At 36.7% G+C, this 18,866-nt stretch overlaps 1 protein-coding gene across 3 annotated transcripts in view; it reads left to right on the forward strand.

Moving 5' to 3' along the window:
* The window catches only part of LOC117216742 (calexcitin-2), a 43,505-nt gene extending 27,298 nt beyond the window's left edge, over window positions 1-16,207 (forward strand). The window contains exons 1-8 of one of the 3 annotated variants that reach the window (XM_033463708.1): window positions 452-459; window positions 6,530-6,535; window positions 10,136-10,202; window positions 13,570-13,622; window positions 13,817-13,936; window positions 14,178-14,292; window positions 15,117-15,214; window positions 15,305-16,207. In XM_033463708.1, the coding sequence (XP_033319599.1) occupies window positions 10,145-10,202; window positions 13,570-13,622; window positions 13,817-13,936; window positions 14,178-14,292; window positions 15,117-15,214; window positions 15,305-15,412 (552 nt within the window). In that variant the 5' untranslated portion in view covers window positions 452-459; window positions 6,530-6,535; window positions 10,136-10,144 and the 3' untranslated portion in view covers window positions 15,413-16,207. Of the gene's footprint in view, window positions 1-451; window positions 460-6,529; window positions 6,536-9,424; window positions 9,448-10,135; window positions 10,203-13,569; window positions 13,623-13,816; window positions 13,937-14,177; window positions 14,293-15,116; window positions 15,215-15,304 lie in introns of those variants that run through there. The other 2 variants (XM_033463711.1, XM_033463709.1) reach the window with 2 other exon arrangements.
* Window positions 16,208-18,866: the final 2,659 nt, after the last annotated feature.

Consider the following 18,866-nt stretch of genomic DNA (forward strand, 5'->3'; position numbering starts at 1 on the left):
AAGGGTAGCATTTACAACGGAATAATTTTTTAAATCTCGGAATGAACGATCAACCGCAGCATGAAAACTGCATGGCACGTACAAATTCCCGTTCATCATCGAGCTGCAGTATAAACGACAATCCCATTTCTTACCGCCTCTGGAACATCGTGGAAGGAGAATCGAGGGAAGTTTGGTAGGGTAGCCTCACGGTCGGGGGCGAAACAACCGAAATCGTTAGCTCTCGTTTGCACGTAAATCTTGTGCAGCTGTCGCCTGGTTGCCAGTGAAAAGAGAACCCTTAACGCAGATTCGCAGTTATCCTTCGACACTTGGTGATGCCGTAGCGCTGTGCCAGCGAGACACGGTCGCCCCGGATAAACGCAGCGAATCGCAGGGCCATAATTTAGTAAGCTTCTTAACTCAGAGCCAAGGAGCACGTGCACTTTATTCACCGTCGCGTCGTTGCCAGCTCGGCTGGTGACCGATAAACACGGCACGATTCAAATGAAACTTCCGGCTTCGTTTGTGTAGAACGACAACGATTGGGCTCGTGCTCTCTCGGTCGCTCCATTTAAGGCCAATCGCTATTCCTGCGACGCTTTAATACCCTCAATGAGAGCTAATGCCATTCCGCGAAACGAAAAATGCTTCCCTCTCTCGGGGTTACGCCTCGAGGACGATGAATACGCGTGCGTTGTTTCAGCATTTTCGTTCCCTTGTTTTCGCTGATGCCATTTTTTAAAACGACCGTACAGATTATACGGGCTTCTAGAAACAAGAAATTCTAGATTTGAACGACAGATTCCTTCATCGTCCGGAATTCGTCGCTTAGAATTTGAGAAGCTTGTTGGAAAAATCGTTCGTTGTACAAATTATTGTAGGAATCGTTCATCGACGATGATCAGTGAAGGATACATTGACGACGTCGATTGTACGAATACTTCGTTGTTCGAAAGATCGTACTGAATTAATGAAAAGTCTGCGAATCGCGTTCAAGATATAATTTTTATACAGTTTCATCTTTTTTTTTTTTCTTATCGAAACGTTAAAACAGATAGGTTTTATAGTTCTCGCTTTTTAAACAGCACATCATTAGCTGTTAATAGCTTTTACGAAACTAGTGATTGCAAAGTTTCACCATCTTCTTATTTTGTAACTGTCAGCTGCCAATATCACGACCGCCTCGTGTAAACAACTTTCAATTCTTTTATCGCTCAAGGGATTTCTTTAGCCGAGAAGCAATCCCTATAAAATTGTTTATGAGGCCACGATAGGAGAACGATATCTAAAAAAATATCGTATGTAATTTTTGTTATGTTGTTAAACAAATCATAATAATAATCTTGGAAAGTGCACGCGCTTCCCTCCACAGAACGGATTTGCGAAAATGAAACAGATACGATATAATTTTTATTCTCCTATAACAGACCTATGATGCTTCCATAACTCCGATATTTATCAGCAATGGCGTTAGACTAACGCATTAAAAAGTCAAACTAATTTTTCTTCCGCTAGGATCGAAGGTGCAGTATATTGAAACCACTAGAGATTTGCTTTGAAATATCGTTTTCATGGGAGAAACCAGCGGATACTTCGAGCTAAGACATTCTTCTACATGTAGAGAAAATGAAGTTCTATCATTCACATAAATGCGTTGATAAAGACTTTCATCTCTTCACTGTCTGCAGATTCTTTTAATAACTAGAATATGAGCTGTTCACTTGGCATATTTATGAAGACATATAACGTGGAGATTTATTCAAAATTATTACTTTTTCGCGACTACGTATTAGCTCGTTCACATTTATACATACATCTATCTATTCCTGTGAAATTTATAATAAAATGCGATCAATCCTACGCAATCAAACTAATCCCATATCACTAGGAGTATGGCTCGTAATATTACGAACTTCTGCCATCTACATATTTCCTAAATTGTTCAATTATTTTCAAACTCAATTATTTTTCACTACTTAATTCGTCTCGCTAATCTAACTTCACTATTCTGCCAATCACATACGAGTCGTAGAAACGTCCCATATCGCAGGATATGTTTGAAACGAGTAAGGAGTATAAATTCACGTTGTCGCTTGACCATGTAGACAAATCATAAAACGTTCGTTAACGCAATCCAAACTGGAAATGAAATTGCTCGGAACGTTTTGCTTATTTTGTTTGTCGAGTATTAATGGCCGTCGATGATTTATTCGACACGCTATGGAATCCAGTTCTCATAAGGATCGTCTTGCGACCCCTTTCGTGTTCCTTTTCGCTTTCCCAGTTTATACGATACCTGTTTGAAGAAGAAAGAACCTACGACGCAAAGCTATTTTATTAACGACAACGTTTCTTCCTCTAAGAATAAGTTTCCATCTTATTCCAATTGTAATAATCAGTAGGATAGGGGAGAACCGTAGCTCCACGAGACTTTCATATTTTTTATCGTCTGCAAGAGACGCAATTTAATTTGCACTTTCATTCCTTTGCGAGCGTTAGTAAGACGTAGCATGGAATAAGAGGCTTTCTCGTTTGAAATTTTTCATTTGTCGCTCGAACTGGAGGTACGATCGTGAAAACTGTCCCGTCGAACACAACGGAAAGTGTAGGTGGCTCCGTGAAAATTCTGCGAAATGCTCTTTCTCCTTACACGCACAACGATTATCGTCGGGAAAATTGAAATTCTAATAGTCTCGTCGCGACAAATATCCGCGTCGTACCTAAGTATCGACGCGAGATTTTCGTTTTAAGAGGCATTGCAAAGTTCCTAGCTCGCGCGCAGTGCGAGATTAAATTGCTGAAATTGATTACCATCGACGAGATTGAAAGTTCCAGGGAATTCGTTCCGTATAAACGAAGATTTGCGTGGTTTTAATGCAAATGTAATGGAAAAGTGTTCGCTTCGTATACGACACTAGCAATTATTCGTATCGTGTAATTATCGCCAGAAAAAATTAAAATATAACAATTTTGTTTCGTATCGATGAAAGTTTATGACATACTAACTATTAATACATAATTTTGATTTTAACTTCTATACGAACGAAAAGTTTGTGTATTGCGATTAAGCAGCTTATATCGGGGTTGTAACTAAGGATAATTAAAACGTAATACGTAGCTTGAACATTAAAAACACATTTGATTTAATCGACGGTATTTAGATATAAAATTAATTGTGTACGAAATTTTGTTTTTACCTCTACTATATAAAAAGAGCGTGAAAAGTATTAAATGTGATATTTTAAAAGGGACTATTACAAGCTATAATTCTTTATTAAAAAGGCTTTTGAAAAAAAATGATCAAATTAATTTTTTAAACCAATGTACATTAAAGTTACGTATAAATATTTAAACGTTTATTTTATAAATGCAAAGAAGAAAAAGTTCCATTAAATTTGGAAGCGATGAAGAATACTAGGTTCAAATAAAACTTTTTCTATTTTCTTTACTCAAGTAAACTCACTGTTAATGAAAAACAAATTGATCCGGATTTCCTAGTTTTCTCATTAAATCGTATTTATCGACATTTCGCGGTAAACTAGCGATATCTGTGACGTTAATTTTAAAACGAAAACATTAAACATATCCACGCGCTCCATACTTGTGTGTTTTGTGAAAATTTTGTTATACCAAGTCCACAGTCGTATACGAAGTCGCGGGGGTGAACATACACAGCGTACTTAACGCATATTTCCTTAAAAATGAATAAAACAAGTGCACCTGTAATTTCCATATGTATGCGATAAAAATTAAATCACATTAATAACTCAGTAGCATAAGGAAATATACGGAATCGAAAAATTTCACTTTAGACTTCCCGTCTTGTATTTTATTATTTTTTAGCGATTTCGCATATGCCTTTGGATTTTCCGCATGACGCAACGAAACTATAGAGACAATACGATCATTCTAGTGATAACGGCCATGCATTCTACACTAAATTGAACACGATTTTAATTAAACACTGAAAGCGACTGATGAAAGAAATAGATCATGCGTTATGCATCTCTTGCTAGATACGGACACAATTAATAAAGAAGACAGGAAACATATTTTAATATTTTCTACCCGAATCCATATGGTAAAATTTTATTTCTTCCCATTTATTTTTTGACATCAAAAAAAAAAAAAAAAAAGGAAGTAAAAAAGAAATAAGAAAATAACTTTTACGTTGTATCGCTCTACTTTAATTTCTACAACGTTATCCAATATGTATAACCCTCTAACCGTTTGCTTTGATCGACATTGCAAGCCGCACGCATTATCGTTTTTCCGTTTCGCGGACTTTGCGTAGAAAATCCATAATACAGTTCGACCTTTATAGCTCTAACTCTCTCGACCCACCATTATATCTTTCATTGCTCGTTATAATATCCATACAGGTGGCGTGACACACCTTGCGAGCGAATCATCGTGCGACTTTCGATCGGTAAAATTTTATTTCTCCGAGATATTTTATTCCCTGAGATATGTAAATCGTATTACTAGTGGCATAGAAATACGTGTACGTATATTTACGTATTTGCGCCTCTCGTCCAGTTTCGACGGTTCGTACGGTGATCGAGGAAAGAAGTTGGAAGTGGAAGAAATTGGAATCTTTATTCGCTTAAGGATTTCTTTCGAAGAAATACTATTGTAAATCCTACGTCGTAGAACTTGTGGTAATAAAGAAGGAATGTTAAAAAGTAATCCCGAAATATATGGCTCGTTTGAAAATTTCTTCGAACGAAGTATAGCAGTAACAGCAGCTCTGGATTTTTTAGTGCAACGGATATTCATTTGCCGTATGAACCGCTCCGGTGGTAGATTCTTCACATGAAAACGATAAAAAGAAGTTCATACAAACACGTAAAACTATTTCATCCTGTTTTCGAGTTATGGCATGTTTCTTCTTAAACAAACTGTATCTGCATACCTACACAAGAGGTCTTCGAAATGATCTCTTTTGCATCCGAACACGAGACAAGATTGGAAACGTTTTATCAATCTGTTAGACTCTCCATTTTTCTACGTATTATTCGTTAGATATTGGGTTCTATTTGTAAATGAATAGGTGAAATTACTTCAACCATTTCCACCTTTCGATAGAATTATTCCAATATAAAACTCGCTATAACTCGCACAAACAAGATCGAACAGAGTATACGTTTCTACGAACTTTTCTTATTGTTTTCGTGTCCAGAATCCATGGCCGTATCGGTTGCCCGATACTGCGGGACACTCTGTATATGTATATTAAACAGCAAATAATTTCACCAAGTTTAGCAAAGAGAAACGTCATCTTCTATCAAGATAATGCATACCCCTATACAGGTGTCATATCTTAAAATACAATTTATTACCTCAGCAACGTTATTTGCCAGATTTATATACTTATCGCTGATTCCCATCTATTCTGAGAATTGAAAAAATTCCTCCGGGAAGAAATTCTCGTCAAGAGAGATTATTATTATTTACTATTAGTATTATTTACTATTAGAGATATGTTATATACTATTAATTAGAATTTTACGATGACGGTAATATTAGAAAATAAAAAAATAGTTTACAAATAATATTACCATTTGGAACCTTTCTGACTCTGGTATTAAATATTTGTATATAAAAATGTTCCACCATGTATAATGCGTCATTTGCTTTTATTCAAAATAACAGGGCAGTACGTTTACTTTTTGGTTGTAATAATACTGGAATTAATAATAACGTGAACTCCCATTTGGTAATTACGAGTTTCTGCCAAGTTGCGCCATAACTATACCGGGATTAGGTACTTTTGCCCTCCACCGAGAAATATTTTAATCCAGAGATTTGAATAATGAGTCGTAAGGCTAATTTGAAACTAAATTTTTATATCAATCGTTGTACAGCAACGTAAAACGTTACTCGTTGGGAAACTTTGTTTGCTTTCTTTTAATAAATATCGTAGGAAATAAACACGCGTATCCTAAAATGAAAGTGACTCGTCGGATGGAAGTACAACTAGTCGTTGCGTTTTCTACTTAGAAAATTATCTATATCTATCTTTATCGTAACTTATCTATTATATTTCTCTTTCGATTGATGACACAGTATGTTCCTACGTTACTTTATCTTGTAATTGCTCCACCAATAAAATTCCATATCCAGTGGGCTAAAAATAAACTATACCCTTTCAATCTTTCACGGTCGCGTCTTTATTTAGCGATAAAGGTTTACGATATGCAGATTTAATACCTAGTTTGTCAAATCGTAAAGGAGCCTTCGATATTAATTATAATATTAATTACACGTATCGACGTATGATGCAGGTTTCCATTGAAAATACGAACAAACAAGCTCTTTTGATAACTTACGTTTCAACAAGTCTATAATCGATATCGTCCCATTTTACTCATATCCATTCGAAGCTCTAAAATATTTTATTCGACGCATCAATTTCAGTAACAAAAGAGCAGCAAATAAAAAGCGAATAAATGAACTTAAAAAAAGGTGTAGAAAATAGTCCAATATAGCAGCCAAGTTATAGTACACCCCACGAGAATCATTGAGATGGTTTTTTTTATTGGAGATCCACGTATATACACGTGTATCTCATCAAATCTGTACAATATTTAGCGTATTGACAGGTTGATATATTGGCAGGAGCAGATAACAAGACTGCAACGTAGGAGCTGGTTTCACGTATATTTTACGTTGCTAGAGAATCGAGGTTGTTCATAGTGTTAGTGGAAACAATGGACTTAAAGCTTACTCTGGATCTTTGTGTTGCATCGCCATATTGTCTGACTGCCTTATCTTGCAGACGTCGCCGAATTTCAAGCACAACAATTTATCGGCTTATTATCTCTTTTACTTCACGCTTCATTTTTTGCTTATAACGTGTATTGAAAGCTTTTATCGATTTGCGATAATTATAATTATTAAAAGTTTTCTCTTTTCTCCGTGTTTTTATTTTTATTTGTTTGTTTTTTTTTTTTTTTTTTGGTGGAAGAACTTTCACATTGTTATCAAGTTTCACAGTTATTGACCAGAATTGACTGGAAGTGCAATGCAGGATAATAGCTTGACTGAAAACATTTTTTCACCAAGTAATTTTTTTCAATTAAATTTCTGTACGGCTGCTGGGGGATCGAGAATAAAAGAACAAACATTGTTTCAAAGTATCTGCTATTTTACACACGGCATAAACGGGAGAAAACTTCAACTATACAAGTGCGCTTGCATCCAAGCAAATTGATTATCTACAATTTTAATTGACCCGGCATAATACACACGAACAAGCTACGCTGTTTACCGACTTGTTAATTAATCAATTTGAAAAAAACTGGTGTACAGGAATCGACACAAACTATTTCAGTTTACAGTCAAGTTCGATCAATGGGGAAATTGCCTACAAGTTAACCAGTTCCAAGTCGTGGCGAGCTGTTTGCAAACCAGCAACACTCGCACGGCCAATAATGGCGACTAGAAGTTGCCATTAAACTATCCGAACGATGGCAGAAATTCGCTAACCGTTCGACTTCAACAAAGTTCGCGGTCAATTTACTTATTATCAAATTAGAAGATAATGTATCATACACCATCAACGGTGAAAGGAGCTCTTAGATCGTAAAATCTTCGCTAGTGTTGATTGGCAAATTGATAAACGACGAGTTACATGGAAACGTTCGCGAGCACGGACATTTTCAAATGAAAAGATTACCGTGCAACGTTAATCACTTTAAAGATTGACGTCAACATTCACCTTGACGCGATACCACCTTCTAATGATATACAGTTATACACGATTACAATGTTGGCTGTAGCTACTTTCTTGTGGCTCTTTTCAATAGATAGCTATCAGGGCTGATTACTTGTTATTATTTTTTATTTATTACAAATCATACGACGATTAATAATATTCACATCGTACTGAATGATCGTTGCTCGGATTTTCTAGCGCGAGTTAACCACGAACGTCCTTATTATATAATAGGTGGTAATTGGATTACGAGGTTAATTGATCTCTGCTTTCTCTAAACTGAATATCACACGTGCAAATTACAGTGAACGATGATTGAACATTACGAGAAAATGGTAATAAGAAACGCCAGAAGAAAAACCAATAGAGAAAGGAAAAAGTTTCCATTCTTAAAATAGGGGATTTATGGTTTACGCTTTAAAACGTAAATACAGAATTGCTTTGACTTTGATCAATGTCAAAGATTCTAATTTTATCTTGATAAATTCTAAAATATCTTACTGTAGAAATGATTATCGATACTCGCATATTTTCTACGTATAACAAATTAAGACACTATAAGTCATGAATGAAAGATGAATACGATAAATATCGTAGACGCTATTTCGACGAGTTTATTATCATAAACTACTAGATATTCACTGAAGAGGCTGGAGAAAATAGTCAATAAAATATGTATACGTGAGATTCAAGGAAACCGGTAACCATAAACGTAACAAATTTATTCAGCACACGTGATAACTTGACGGATGATGAAAATTATGTTTCCCAACCAGGCAGTAGATTTTTCCCTAATTGCTTAATATGTTTACGACAAAGCATTCAGATATACTTCGATTCTTCTTAAATACGTCAGAGGTTGATCAAATATTCGATAAAGGAGAATTACCATCGTATTTTACATAGGAATGCGTAATCGCCGTAGGCACATAAGAGTTTCCGAACCTCGATGGAATCGTTATTAATACGGTTAATATTATACCGCAAGTAAAATTCGATGGTCGATGGCACCAAGTACATAGGATTCGACGAAAAGGGAAAGAACAGGCTCCAAGCAACGTTTCGTTCCGTGTGAATCACTTGAGCGTAATTTACGTCACGTTACGGCCAATAATACATTCCTGATGTTTGCAGATATCTTAAATTACATCTACAGTATTATTGTGGCATTATAGCGAAATGTACGTCATTAAACGCTCAAATAGACACGTTATCTTCGGTAAGGAAAGGCTTTTAAATCTTATTATATAAAGGGTTGCCTTCTGTGAGTATGTCAGTCATTTCGGCTTGGGGCAAAAGGAAGGACCAACAGCTTTTTTTCCAAAATTTCTCCAACGAATAAACGTAAGACCACGTCTCGTAAAATAAGAGTTGAACAATTTGTAAACTGCTCGTTAAAGTTCTCGTATCTCGCTTAAAATAATCAGGAGACAATTCATTCGATCGAATTTTTCTTTTTTCTTGAACAAACACGTTCGATGCTTTCGTTGTAAAGATATCGCTGCTTTGCTTTGACAGTGACACAACTCAGAACAGTTCATATTTGCTTTCAGTGAAAAGGACAATTCTACCTTATGTTTCTACTTTTATCATATAAAACGATGTATCTATAATTCCATTAGTTCCGCGTCAGGGGGAAAAATGATCACTTAAGCCGCCATCAATCTGGCTTTAGTTTTGCTCCAAGGCCAGTAAGTAACAACACTGGCACATCTTCAGTTGTTTTGTGACGCTACAAGTGGAAGGTATCGTTTTCGCGAATAGTGATGTATCTCGTGTTAAGTCAGCCTTATAATGTCGTTGAAATGACTGGCGAAGATCTCTTGCTAAATTTTTAAACGCATTCGCTCTAGACTTTATATTTTTTGAGCTGCGTTACCGTTAAATCAAAGCAGCCATATACAAGCATAAATTAGACACTTTAGATATCAGGGCAATTATTTGCAATTATTTCAATTCCTTTATTAGTAGAATATATCAGCTACGATAGTGGATAATTGTGGAATATCGAATATGAATATTTTAGTAACAATGAATAATTTTCTCAATTAGAAATTCAAACGTCTGAAGAATTCTCATTATTACGTGAAGTAGGTCGCATGTCTAAGAAGGCTCGTTAGCGAATCGAAGGACTGTCACGAAAATAAGATTCGAAAGTTTTTAATTATTGTCCAGATATCGGAAAACACCTGTCGATGTACCTGAATTAAGCTGACTTTGTGTCTTCACGACGGCCTTGTAAATATCGAGGCGTTGTACAAAGCAGCTCGATAAAAAGCAAGCCGCGGTTACTTTTTACTGACGAGATAAAATAAGGGTCGGTCGCTCGAGACAATCGACCCTGATCGTCATTCGATCGGAGAATGAATATTAACATGACACACACGAACGTACGGACACGCTTAACAACTCCCTTGTTCCTCTCTGTTGCAGATTGACAAGATGCCACTGTCAGAGTTCCGTAAAACGAAATTACTCTACGTTTTCAACACCTTTTTCGGTGAGTACACTACGTTTTATCTTGATAGCCTTCGTATTTTGTGTCGATTGTATAAAATCTTAATTTTCCACGGTGTCAATTTGAAAGATCCTCGTCGATCATCCTAGTTAGTAGTTAAGTTTTATTCTGTTTTATGCTTATCGCTGTATTATCTTCGCCTATCGTTGAGCCGTCCCATTGATATCGAGCAATCTGTTTACAAAAGAAGCTCTTAGCTCTTAGTCTTTGCGTTAGAATGACAAATTTTAATTAATTTGTTGCGTCCCGTACTGTGCGTATAGTCTGACGTAAAACCTGGTCGACAATCTAGCAAGACGTTTGCTTTCAAAATTTCAAAGCAATTTATTTCAAAGCCACGTTTAAAATTCATTTTCATTTACATTCGCTCCGAGGTGATCGCCGTCTAGTATAAAAAACAAATCAATACGTTCCACGTTTCTTCCAAAGCAAATTTATCAGATAACAGCTTTAATTGGATTTTTCCCCAACTAGAAACACTAAAAAAAAAAAAAAAAGAGAGAGCAAAGATCGGGGAAAAATCCGTTTAAACGAATTCATTCCACGCATTCCACGTTCAAAGTTCTCCCCGATATCAAACATGATCGTTAAGCTTCCGAGTAATCCGATTTCATGCCGATCATCACGCATCCCTAACGGCACCTAATTGTGCCAAGAAAATTTCATGGCCACCTTATCAGAACCAACGTTCACGACCATCAACCACAAGACCGGTATAGCTAAGCTTTCATCGCGAATCGGTTACGATTTTTCCCCAAGAAGAGTCGTCAGTTGCCTGGTAACGAAATAACAAAACCGATTGTCGTTCCCTGGATCTTAACGCGTTTCTCGTAGCTCTTCCACGAATCGAGTCGGGTCAGCTAACAATCTTCTTCCATTGGTGGCCCCTTTCGGGGCTATCGCGGAGAGCAGCGCGAACATTCACGCTGCTTCCAGCGAAATGAAATACGGTCCGGAAAGGTTGGAGGAGGAAGAGTAGACGACATCCTCTCGAGGGTATTTTTGGGGGCTGAAAACGGAATCAAGGCTATACAGGGCCGTTTTGTTCGGTCTCTCTATGGCACCTATGTGTTGGAGTGGTTGAGCAAAAGTGAGTCAGGCTGGACACCTATTTATGGTATGAACAGGAGCAGATAAACAATGGACGCGGTTAAGGGGGATGTCTTGTCGCGTTGAAATTACACGTTCACCGTATACGCCTATCGTACCGGAGCAATGTTTCTATGTTCGTCGTATGTGTAACTCGCGGGCAATCATTCATACGACTTATTCGCAGTTCTGTGTATTTTCGAGAAAGGCCATTCACGTAGACGCATACAAGCGCCAAAATTTCTGACAGAGTATCTTCCAGCGTTGAAGTTTCGAAAGTACCTTTGCATGTGTATATAACACATAGATACTTCTCACGGATGATGACAGTGTGGCGGATGCGAATAATAGACTGACGTAAATTTCACGCGTAATTAGAGAACGAAACTTGCGAATAGAATCGGTAAGTGTGGTTACGTGCGCATCGGGAACTGCGTTAGCACGATCAGTCGCGCTATGCGACGATGAGGCTGCCTGTGTGGAGCGTGTGGAGGTCACAGGCGTGTACACGCTTCGTGGCCCTCATTAGCCCCTTACTTTCTTCCCTTCTTTGACCGTCGATCGACTGCTAAACATATCCTGCGGGGCTGTTCTTCGTTGTCGATACGGTATTTCACCGTGACCCAGAGAAGCCATGAACGGTGCGATGAATTGCGAATCTTCGTTTGAAAACTAGTGGTTTATACGTATGCAGCCAAATCGCCCGATTTTGCCATGATTGATTTGATCTGATCGTGACAATAGATATATTAATTCGACAGGCTGCTTTGCGATAATAAATCTTTACGTAATTTACGATTCCCCTGTGTTTCGTGAAATAATTCTCTCTGGACTTTTCTAATTATCGAGGTAAAAATATATTCTTCCTTGAGAGAACTGTTGTTTCGTGTGTGATTCGGTAGAATTGTCTTTTTCTAAAGTTCGTACAGTCGCCGTAGATCAAAGTATATATTGCAAATTCTACGTTGTTCGGGAAATTGTTTAAATACAGAGCAGCGAAATAATAACGAAAGGTTGATGAGAATTATTGCACGATATTCCGATACTAGGTCAAAACGTAGCGTAGAAGCTATATTAGACAGATACAAGTGCCTCCTAATCAATTTAACATCAGATAAAAGATCCCCATAGTTTAGCGTCGTACGGAACCACCAGATATCTAGCGTGTTCCCAATCGTTCGTTCTGCTAAATTATTTCATCGTGACCTCGGTAAAAATTGACTGCCGTCGGGTTTCGCAATTGTATATTTTACATCGTCGAATCGTAATCACTATTTGATAAGACGATCGAGGCAAAACCACGCGGAAGAGAATATAAACAAAGAGCAGGAAAAATAGAAGAAAGCGAGAAGAAGAAGAAGAAAAATGGAGACGGAAGGGAACAGTAGGCGAAATAAGTAGAAAAGCATCGGAAGAGAGAGGGTTCATTCGGCAAAATTGGAATTAATAAACGGCATGAATCCCGGAGGAATCTAAGGATAGTAGGTGACACCTGAAAAGGGGCAGAAAAGTCGACTTGCGAAATTGGGTCGACTTTGCGAAAACTAATGACGTCCGATTCAAACGTCGCGAGAACGACAACGACCTTGCTCTGAGCGATGAATGGCACGATCGACGAGAGACCGTCCTTTCCACCGGTCTAACGTCAGATCTTGCACACAGCTCTTGCTGGATACAGGCCAAAATACCATCCCTCTGGCTACCCTTATCTTATTCATACCCATATTTCATTACATCGATTCCTTGTCACGTGTTCTGCCTACGTGATCGAGCCCCTTTTCCCCTGTGAAAAGTTTTCAACGAGGCACGGGAAGGTTTTGTTTCGATCATCGACGCGTGCGAAACGATAAGCTGACGAGGCTAACGCTACCCCAAATGGCCGGTGTCAACTTAATGCGGCAATGCCTTTGACACTATCCTGACATAAACGTTGAACGTTCCACTACCCTTTTTTTCCCTTGGTCTCGTGCCAGATACCAACTATGTACTTCTTTCTCACCTTGTCCTTCCCTTCTGTCTGCCCAATTTCTGAGAAGATCCAGTCATGTCGTATATCGAGGATAGTAATGGCTCGCTCTGACTCTATCAGTCGAACGAACTACGAGCTACGTTGTAGTTGTTCGCGATAGCTTCGAGCTTTCATTGATCAAAGATTAATGGAGTGGACAGAGTCGGATCGGAAGGGAATTTTCGCTATTTTGTTATCTTACTTTCTGCTGAAAATAACATTTATATCTATACTTTCTTTCTATGTTCCTAGATTTCAATCAAAGTGGTGCGATTGATAAGAAGGATCTAGATCTTGCTATACAAGTAAGCATTCGATATTTTATTATTTAGTCATTTTCAGCTTTGACCGTCGAAGAAACGATACAGTTAATTAAAGAGTAATGTTGAGATATAGTAACAAATATTCGACACTTTCGTAGAGACAGCAGTTACATTTTTCAAACTTATTTCATATTTTAGAAAACGATATTTACACGATTCTTTTCACTTTGTTTTAGCGAATCAATGAAAACAGAGGTTGGTCTGCCGATAATCCCAAAGCTCAAAGTATAAGGGATACTTTGCTTAAAATGTGGGATAATTTGAGGCAAGGAGCTGATACAGATCAAGACGGTCAGGTAAACGAATTCCTATCGAATATAAAATTTACTATAGTTGTCCTGGTCTTCTATCTCAATTATATTTTAAAGATTTAATTACACGCGTTTCGTTTGGTCTCGTCGAGTGATGTAAAATTGTTGAAATTCCAGTGGAACTTTGCTGTACGGTATTCGAAAGAAACGACTCAAAGCTGCTTTTGTTAGAAGATCCGAGCAGAAACATCTGACTCATACTTTCTGTTTCTCCTGTTTATTTCAGGTTAGTCGAGATGAATGGTTTTCACTGTGGGAAGAATACGCAAAAAATCCATCGAACCCATCCGAATGGCAACAAGCATACATGTCTGTGACGTTCCAGTTGTTCGATGCATCTGGTAAGTTTATCATACTTTTAGTTCCCAGAATGATGAAAAAAAATTCGGATACACTTTTTCCAATATCTTCAGAAATTTCGTTAAATATTTATGAAAGAATTTCGCAACCACGCCATACTGAAACTTTCAAAATAATAAATGATGATCAATACAAAAATATTCGGAGCTTGTTTACCAAGTCCTGCGATATTGAATTTCAGAAATACCTTCGCTTCTTACATACGAGTATACTGATTTCATTTTTATATATTTATTTACAAATGATAGAGCAAAAAACTATGATTATTTAACTAGAACTATTTCTTAATAAATTAATATATTACAACTAGAGCAACTAAATCAACTCGTAACGACCAACGACAACGACAACCTTTTCCAACAAAACCTCCCTTTTTAACGATTTCCGTGCTCCCATCACACGCACGTTTTTACAGTCGTTCAGGACCAAATATGATCACGTTGGCCTATCCAGGTACCCCTTTTCCGAAAGGACCACGGGCATGTCGCTGGGCCCGATGATCCATGGGGATTTCCCATCCCTTCAGCATTTTCCTCTTTTACTTGCATTGTACTCCGTACTTCCTACAAGTTGATCGAGTTTTACATGATTATTTCACGACACTACGTATTACGCTCTTTTTTTATATTGATCTATCCACTTGAAAAAAAATCTGGCGCAAGTAAAGAACGTCTAAGAAAGTTCTACGTAGCCATAAGGTATTTGTCGCTTAGAAATAAACGAATCTTGTAACGTTACTTTAATGCCACTTTCAATGAGCAAATTGACGACTAACCAAAAGAATGTGCCGTTTTCTGTTGGTCAGGTGACAAATCGATCGACGAGAACGAATTCTGTAACGTGTGCAGATACCACGGTGTCGCAGAGGCTGAGGCCAGGGAGGCTTTCAAAAAATTAGGAGTCGTAAGTGAAAATCACGCGACAGATTCGTACAAAGGATACGACGCTCAGGGGCGGAACATTAATTCCATTGAATCGTTTCTCTTTGTACAGGGACAGGAAATTACCTGGGATAAATTCACCAACCTCTGGAAGCAATATTTCTCCTCGGACGAGCCGACCGCAGCCGGAAACTTTATTTTCGGAAAAACTTCCTTCTAACTCGCTTTGCCTCGCGGAAAACCGACCGACGTACATAAATATATACTATACTCCCTTGCGTCGCATTCTACTCTTCATTCAACTGATTTCTCACGGTCAATTTACTCGAGCCCCAGATTACGAGACAAGCCAAGCTCTTTTTGTTCGACAACGAATAATAAAATGCAAATATTTAATTTCTTAAAAACCATTCGTAGGATTACCATCATCTGCACTGATCGATTGTTCTTTCATTTCCTCCTTTCTTCTTTTGACGATTGTAAATAATCGTCTGCGCGATTCCAGTTCACGAATCAAGATGCGTTTGACAAATAAATATCATTTCGTTCGCGTAACAGCGAAACTCCTTTTACCGCGCGCGATACGCTCGCGGTAATTAAAATATAATCTCATTGTATGTTTGTATCTGTAGCGTATTTAAATGTAAGAAAAACGAACTATAATGATCGTGACCTGTGCAAGTCTCCTTCACGTCCAGTGGCAAGATCGTTGTGCTTTCGAAGCGGTGAAAAATCGAACGATCGATTTTCGTTCGACTCTGGCAAACAAAATATCTCCCTCCATTGTTAAACAGACGGTATTTTCAGAGTTTAAAAACGAAATTTGTTCAGAACAAAAGATACCCGCATATATATATATATATAAAAATATAAAATAGTTCCAGCGTTTTCGTGTAACGTTGAAGAAGAGATCGACGTGGAACAGTGTTAAAAATAATTAAAAAGAAAAAAAAAATGAATATGTCTTCTTGTAATCATTGGCAGAAATAAACTAGAGACGGATTAATCAAACAAACGTTGGCTTAATTATCGTGTAAGGAATATCACTGAGATGAAGTATTATATTTTAAACGAGTTTCAATATTGCCCTAAATGTGTCTTGTATAGACATTATATACGCTGTTATACCGAGGAATAAAAGATACACACGTATATCAACAGAAATATACACTTATATATATATATACATGTGTATGTGTATGTATATATGTGTATATATATTTGAATGACAGTTTTCAATAAATTATATTCAATAAATATAATTATGAGGTTTTTAAAATTTAATCGATGTTGGCTCGACGACGCAGAATCGAAGAATTAAACAATACCGGTACGTATTTGAGTTTTAAGCCATTTAGTCTTCTATTGCCCGATACTTTGACATTATGTTACTGTACAGTTTCCTCTGTATTATCTTCAATTCTTTAAATAACATTTCCAGAGTCGATGTTATTGAATAGACATTAAGGAGAAAAAATATTCGACATATGCAACAAAATAATAGCTATAATATTAATAATAATTTAATGGGCACTAGGAGTTTAACGAATTTGAGTAAAATTTCAAATATTCGCGTTCGTATTTGTACACATGCTTTAACTACAAATTTAATATTTTCATATCTTCTATCTGAATTAACAGTTCGTCGGAACCTTTTATTTAAGCGAAATTGTGAAAATAAAGAAAAAACATGAACGTGTATATGAATACGATTGTGAGACGTTTAGTTACATCTTTGAAAACTTTCTTGCGCTTGAAAGTATTGAACAGCAACGTTGTTCCGCGACTTAATATAGTCTGTCATGTAACTCTGAATGTACAATAAAAGAAAGTTGAAAACGATAACACGGCAATTGATTTCCTCGATTTTCAATCAACACGAAATACATACAATGAATAACATATTATTAAACCTTATCGTTGTTCGTGTTAGTTATTAATGCAAAGTAATTAATTTTTTTTCTTGGAATATTTAAAATATATACGTAAAATTTCTTATAAATGAAGCTATAATTGATAATTTTTCATGACAAAATAAACAGAATGCAAACCACATTTTTTTTCAAAATTTCAAGAAGGAAAAAGGCAACAAATGGGGCAAAAACGATAAACAATATAAAAGAACGAAGATACGTCGCAATAATTTGCATCGAATGTGTTAATGACTCGTCTGACACTTTATCAACAAGTGCACAAGCACGCCTTAAAGCCGGTTCACTTCAAGATGAAGATTGCAATAAAAATCAAAGAAAAAAAGACAGAAATGTAGCAGATTTTACCGCCAATAATCATCTTCTGTTTATTATGCCATTAGTTAAAACCAGATCCCGATACATGGCATTACAATAAACATTATTGTTATTGAAACGCTATTTGTTATAGACTATCGTACTAAGAATGAGTCGAGACGTTGCAAGAAGGTGCAAATTGCCTCGTAGGTGATTTACATTGTACGGGGGAGTGGTGTTACAGGAACGACAGAACGAGTGTTCTATTCGTATGCGTATCGCTGCAAAATTTTCAAATACTCGTCATAAATTTCACCGTAGAAGGCATGACGGTGTTGTAAAATTCGCTTTGGCGCTTGCTTTTATTATCAGTCACTGCCCGTTGAAAATACGCGTGCAAATACACGCGTCGAAGTGTTGTGAACATATAGAGTCGGGCATAATCTGTTACAGGCAACCGCACTATACACGACGATAAATCCTGACCTATTGTTTAATAAAGCGATTGTTCTAACGAAAGAGAATAATCGACGAAAAAAGACAAAAGCCGTCGCTAAATTTTTTGTCACGAATTTTATTAGACAAACGATAATTATGACAGCCGATTATCGCCAACACGTGTGATACTGTTGTTCGACATATAGCTTATATGTAGATATTAATGGTGTTACTGACTGTCTGTGAAACGTGTCGATAACGATACCAGCAATGTTATGTAAAAACTAAATGCACATTAGCTCTTTAAATAAACATGTATATGGACTTTAATTCTATAATGAATTATTATTCCCATTACGTCTTGTTTGTATTTCGTTAGCATAATCTCCCTGGTGTAATATAATGTTGTGGTTGTGGTGGATCTTTGTGATGTAAGATACATCTTTCTGGCGTGAGAGAAAGATGGCTTTACATATATAAATTTGTTTAATACATTAATACAAAGGGATTATAGTATTATTTGCCGTAATATACAGGTAAAATAGATATAAAGGTTAAGGTGCGTGTGTGTAGATGGTAGAACTTAGCAGAAGTATTATTTTTCTCGAATTAGATTTGAAAACGCTGACACACGATTAAATAATATAAACGAATGTCGTAATTTTTATATTACGAATAAAAATATGAAAATTCTAACTACAAATCTACCACAGCCATAGCATTCTAATTTAAGATCATGGTCTTAGATCATTAAATATCTTACAAACGTTACTTTATTTTCATCCTTACCTTACTGAAGAAATTAATGAATGGATGGAAAATATAAAAATTTAAACTTTAGATCGATCATTTTTATATAATACGCACTCTACGAATGTCATCTCACTTTCTGCTTTAAACAGCAATAATATACTTGTTTCAGCTCGTTCCAATAAAAAAAATAATGGTACATGACGCACGATTACCGCCAAACTGAAAAATACAGAATGATAAAACGATTAATCGATG

This window comes from Bombus bifarius, unplaced genomic scaffold (assembly GCF_011952205.1).
Source record: "Bombus bifarius isolate JDL3187 unplaced genomic scaffold, Bbif_JDL3187 scf7180000007973, whole genome shotgun sequence".
Lineage (NCBI taxonomy): Eukaryota > Metazoa > Arthropoda > Insecta > Hymenoptera > Apidae > Bombus > Bombus bifarius.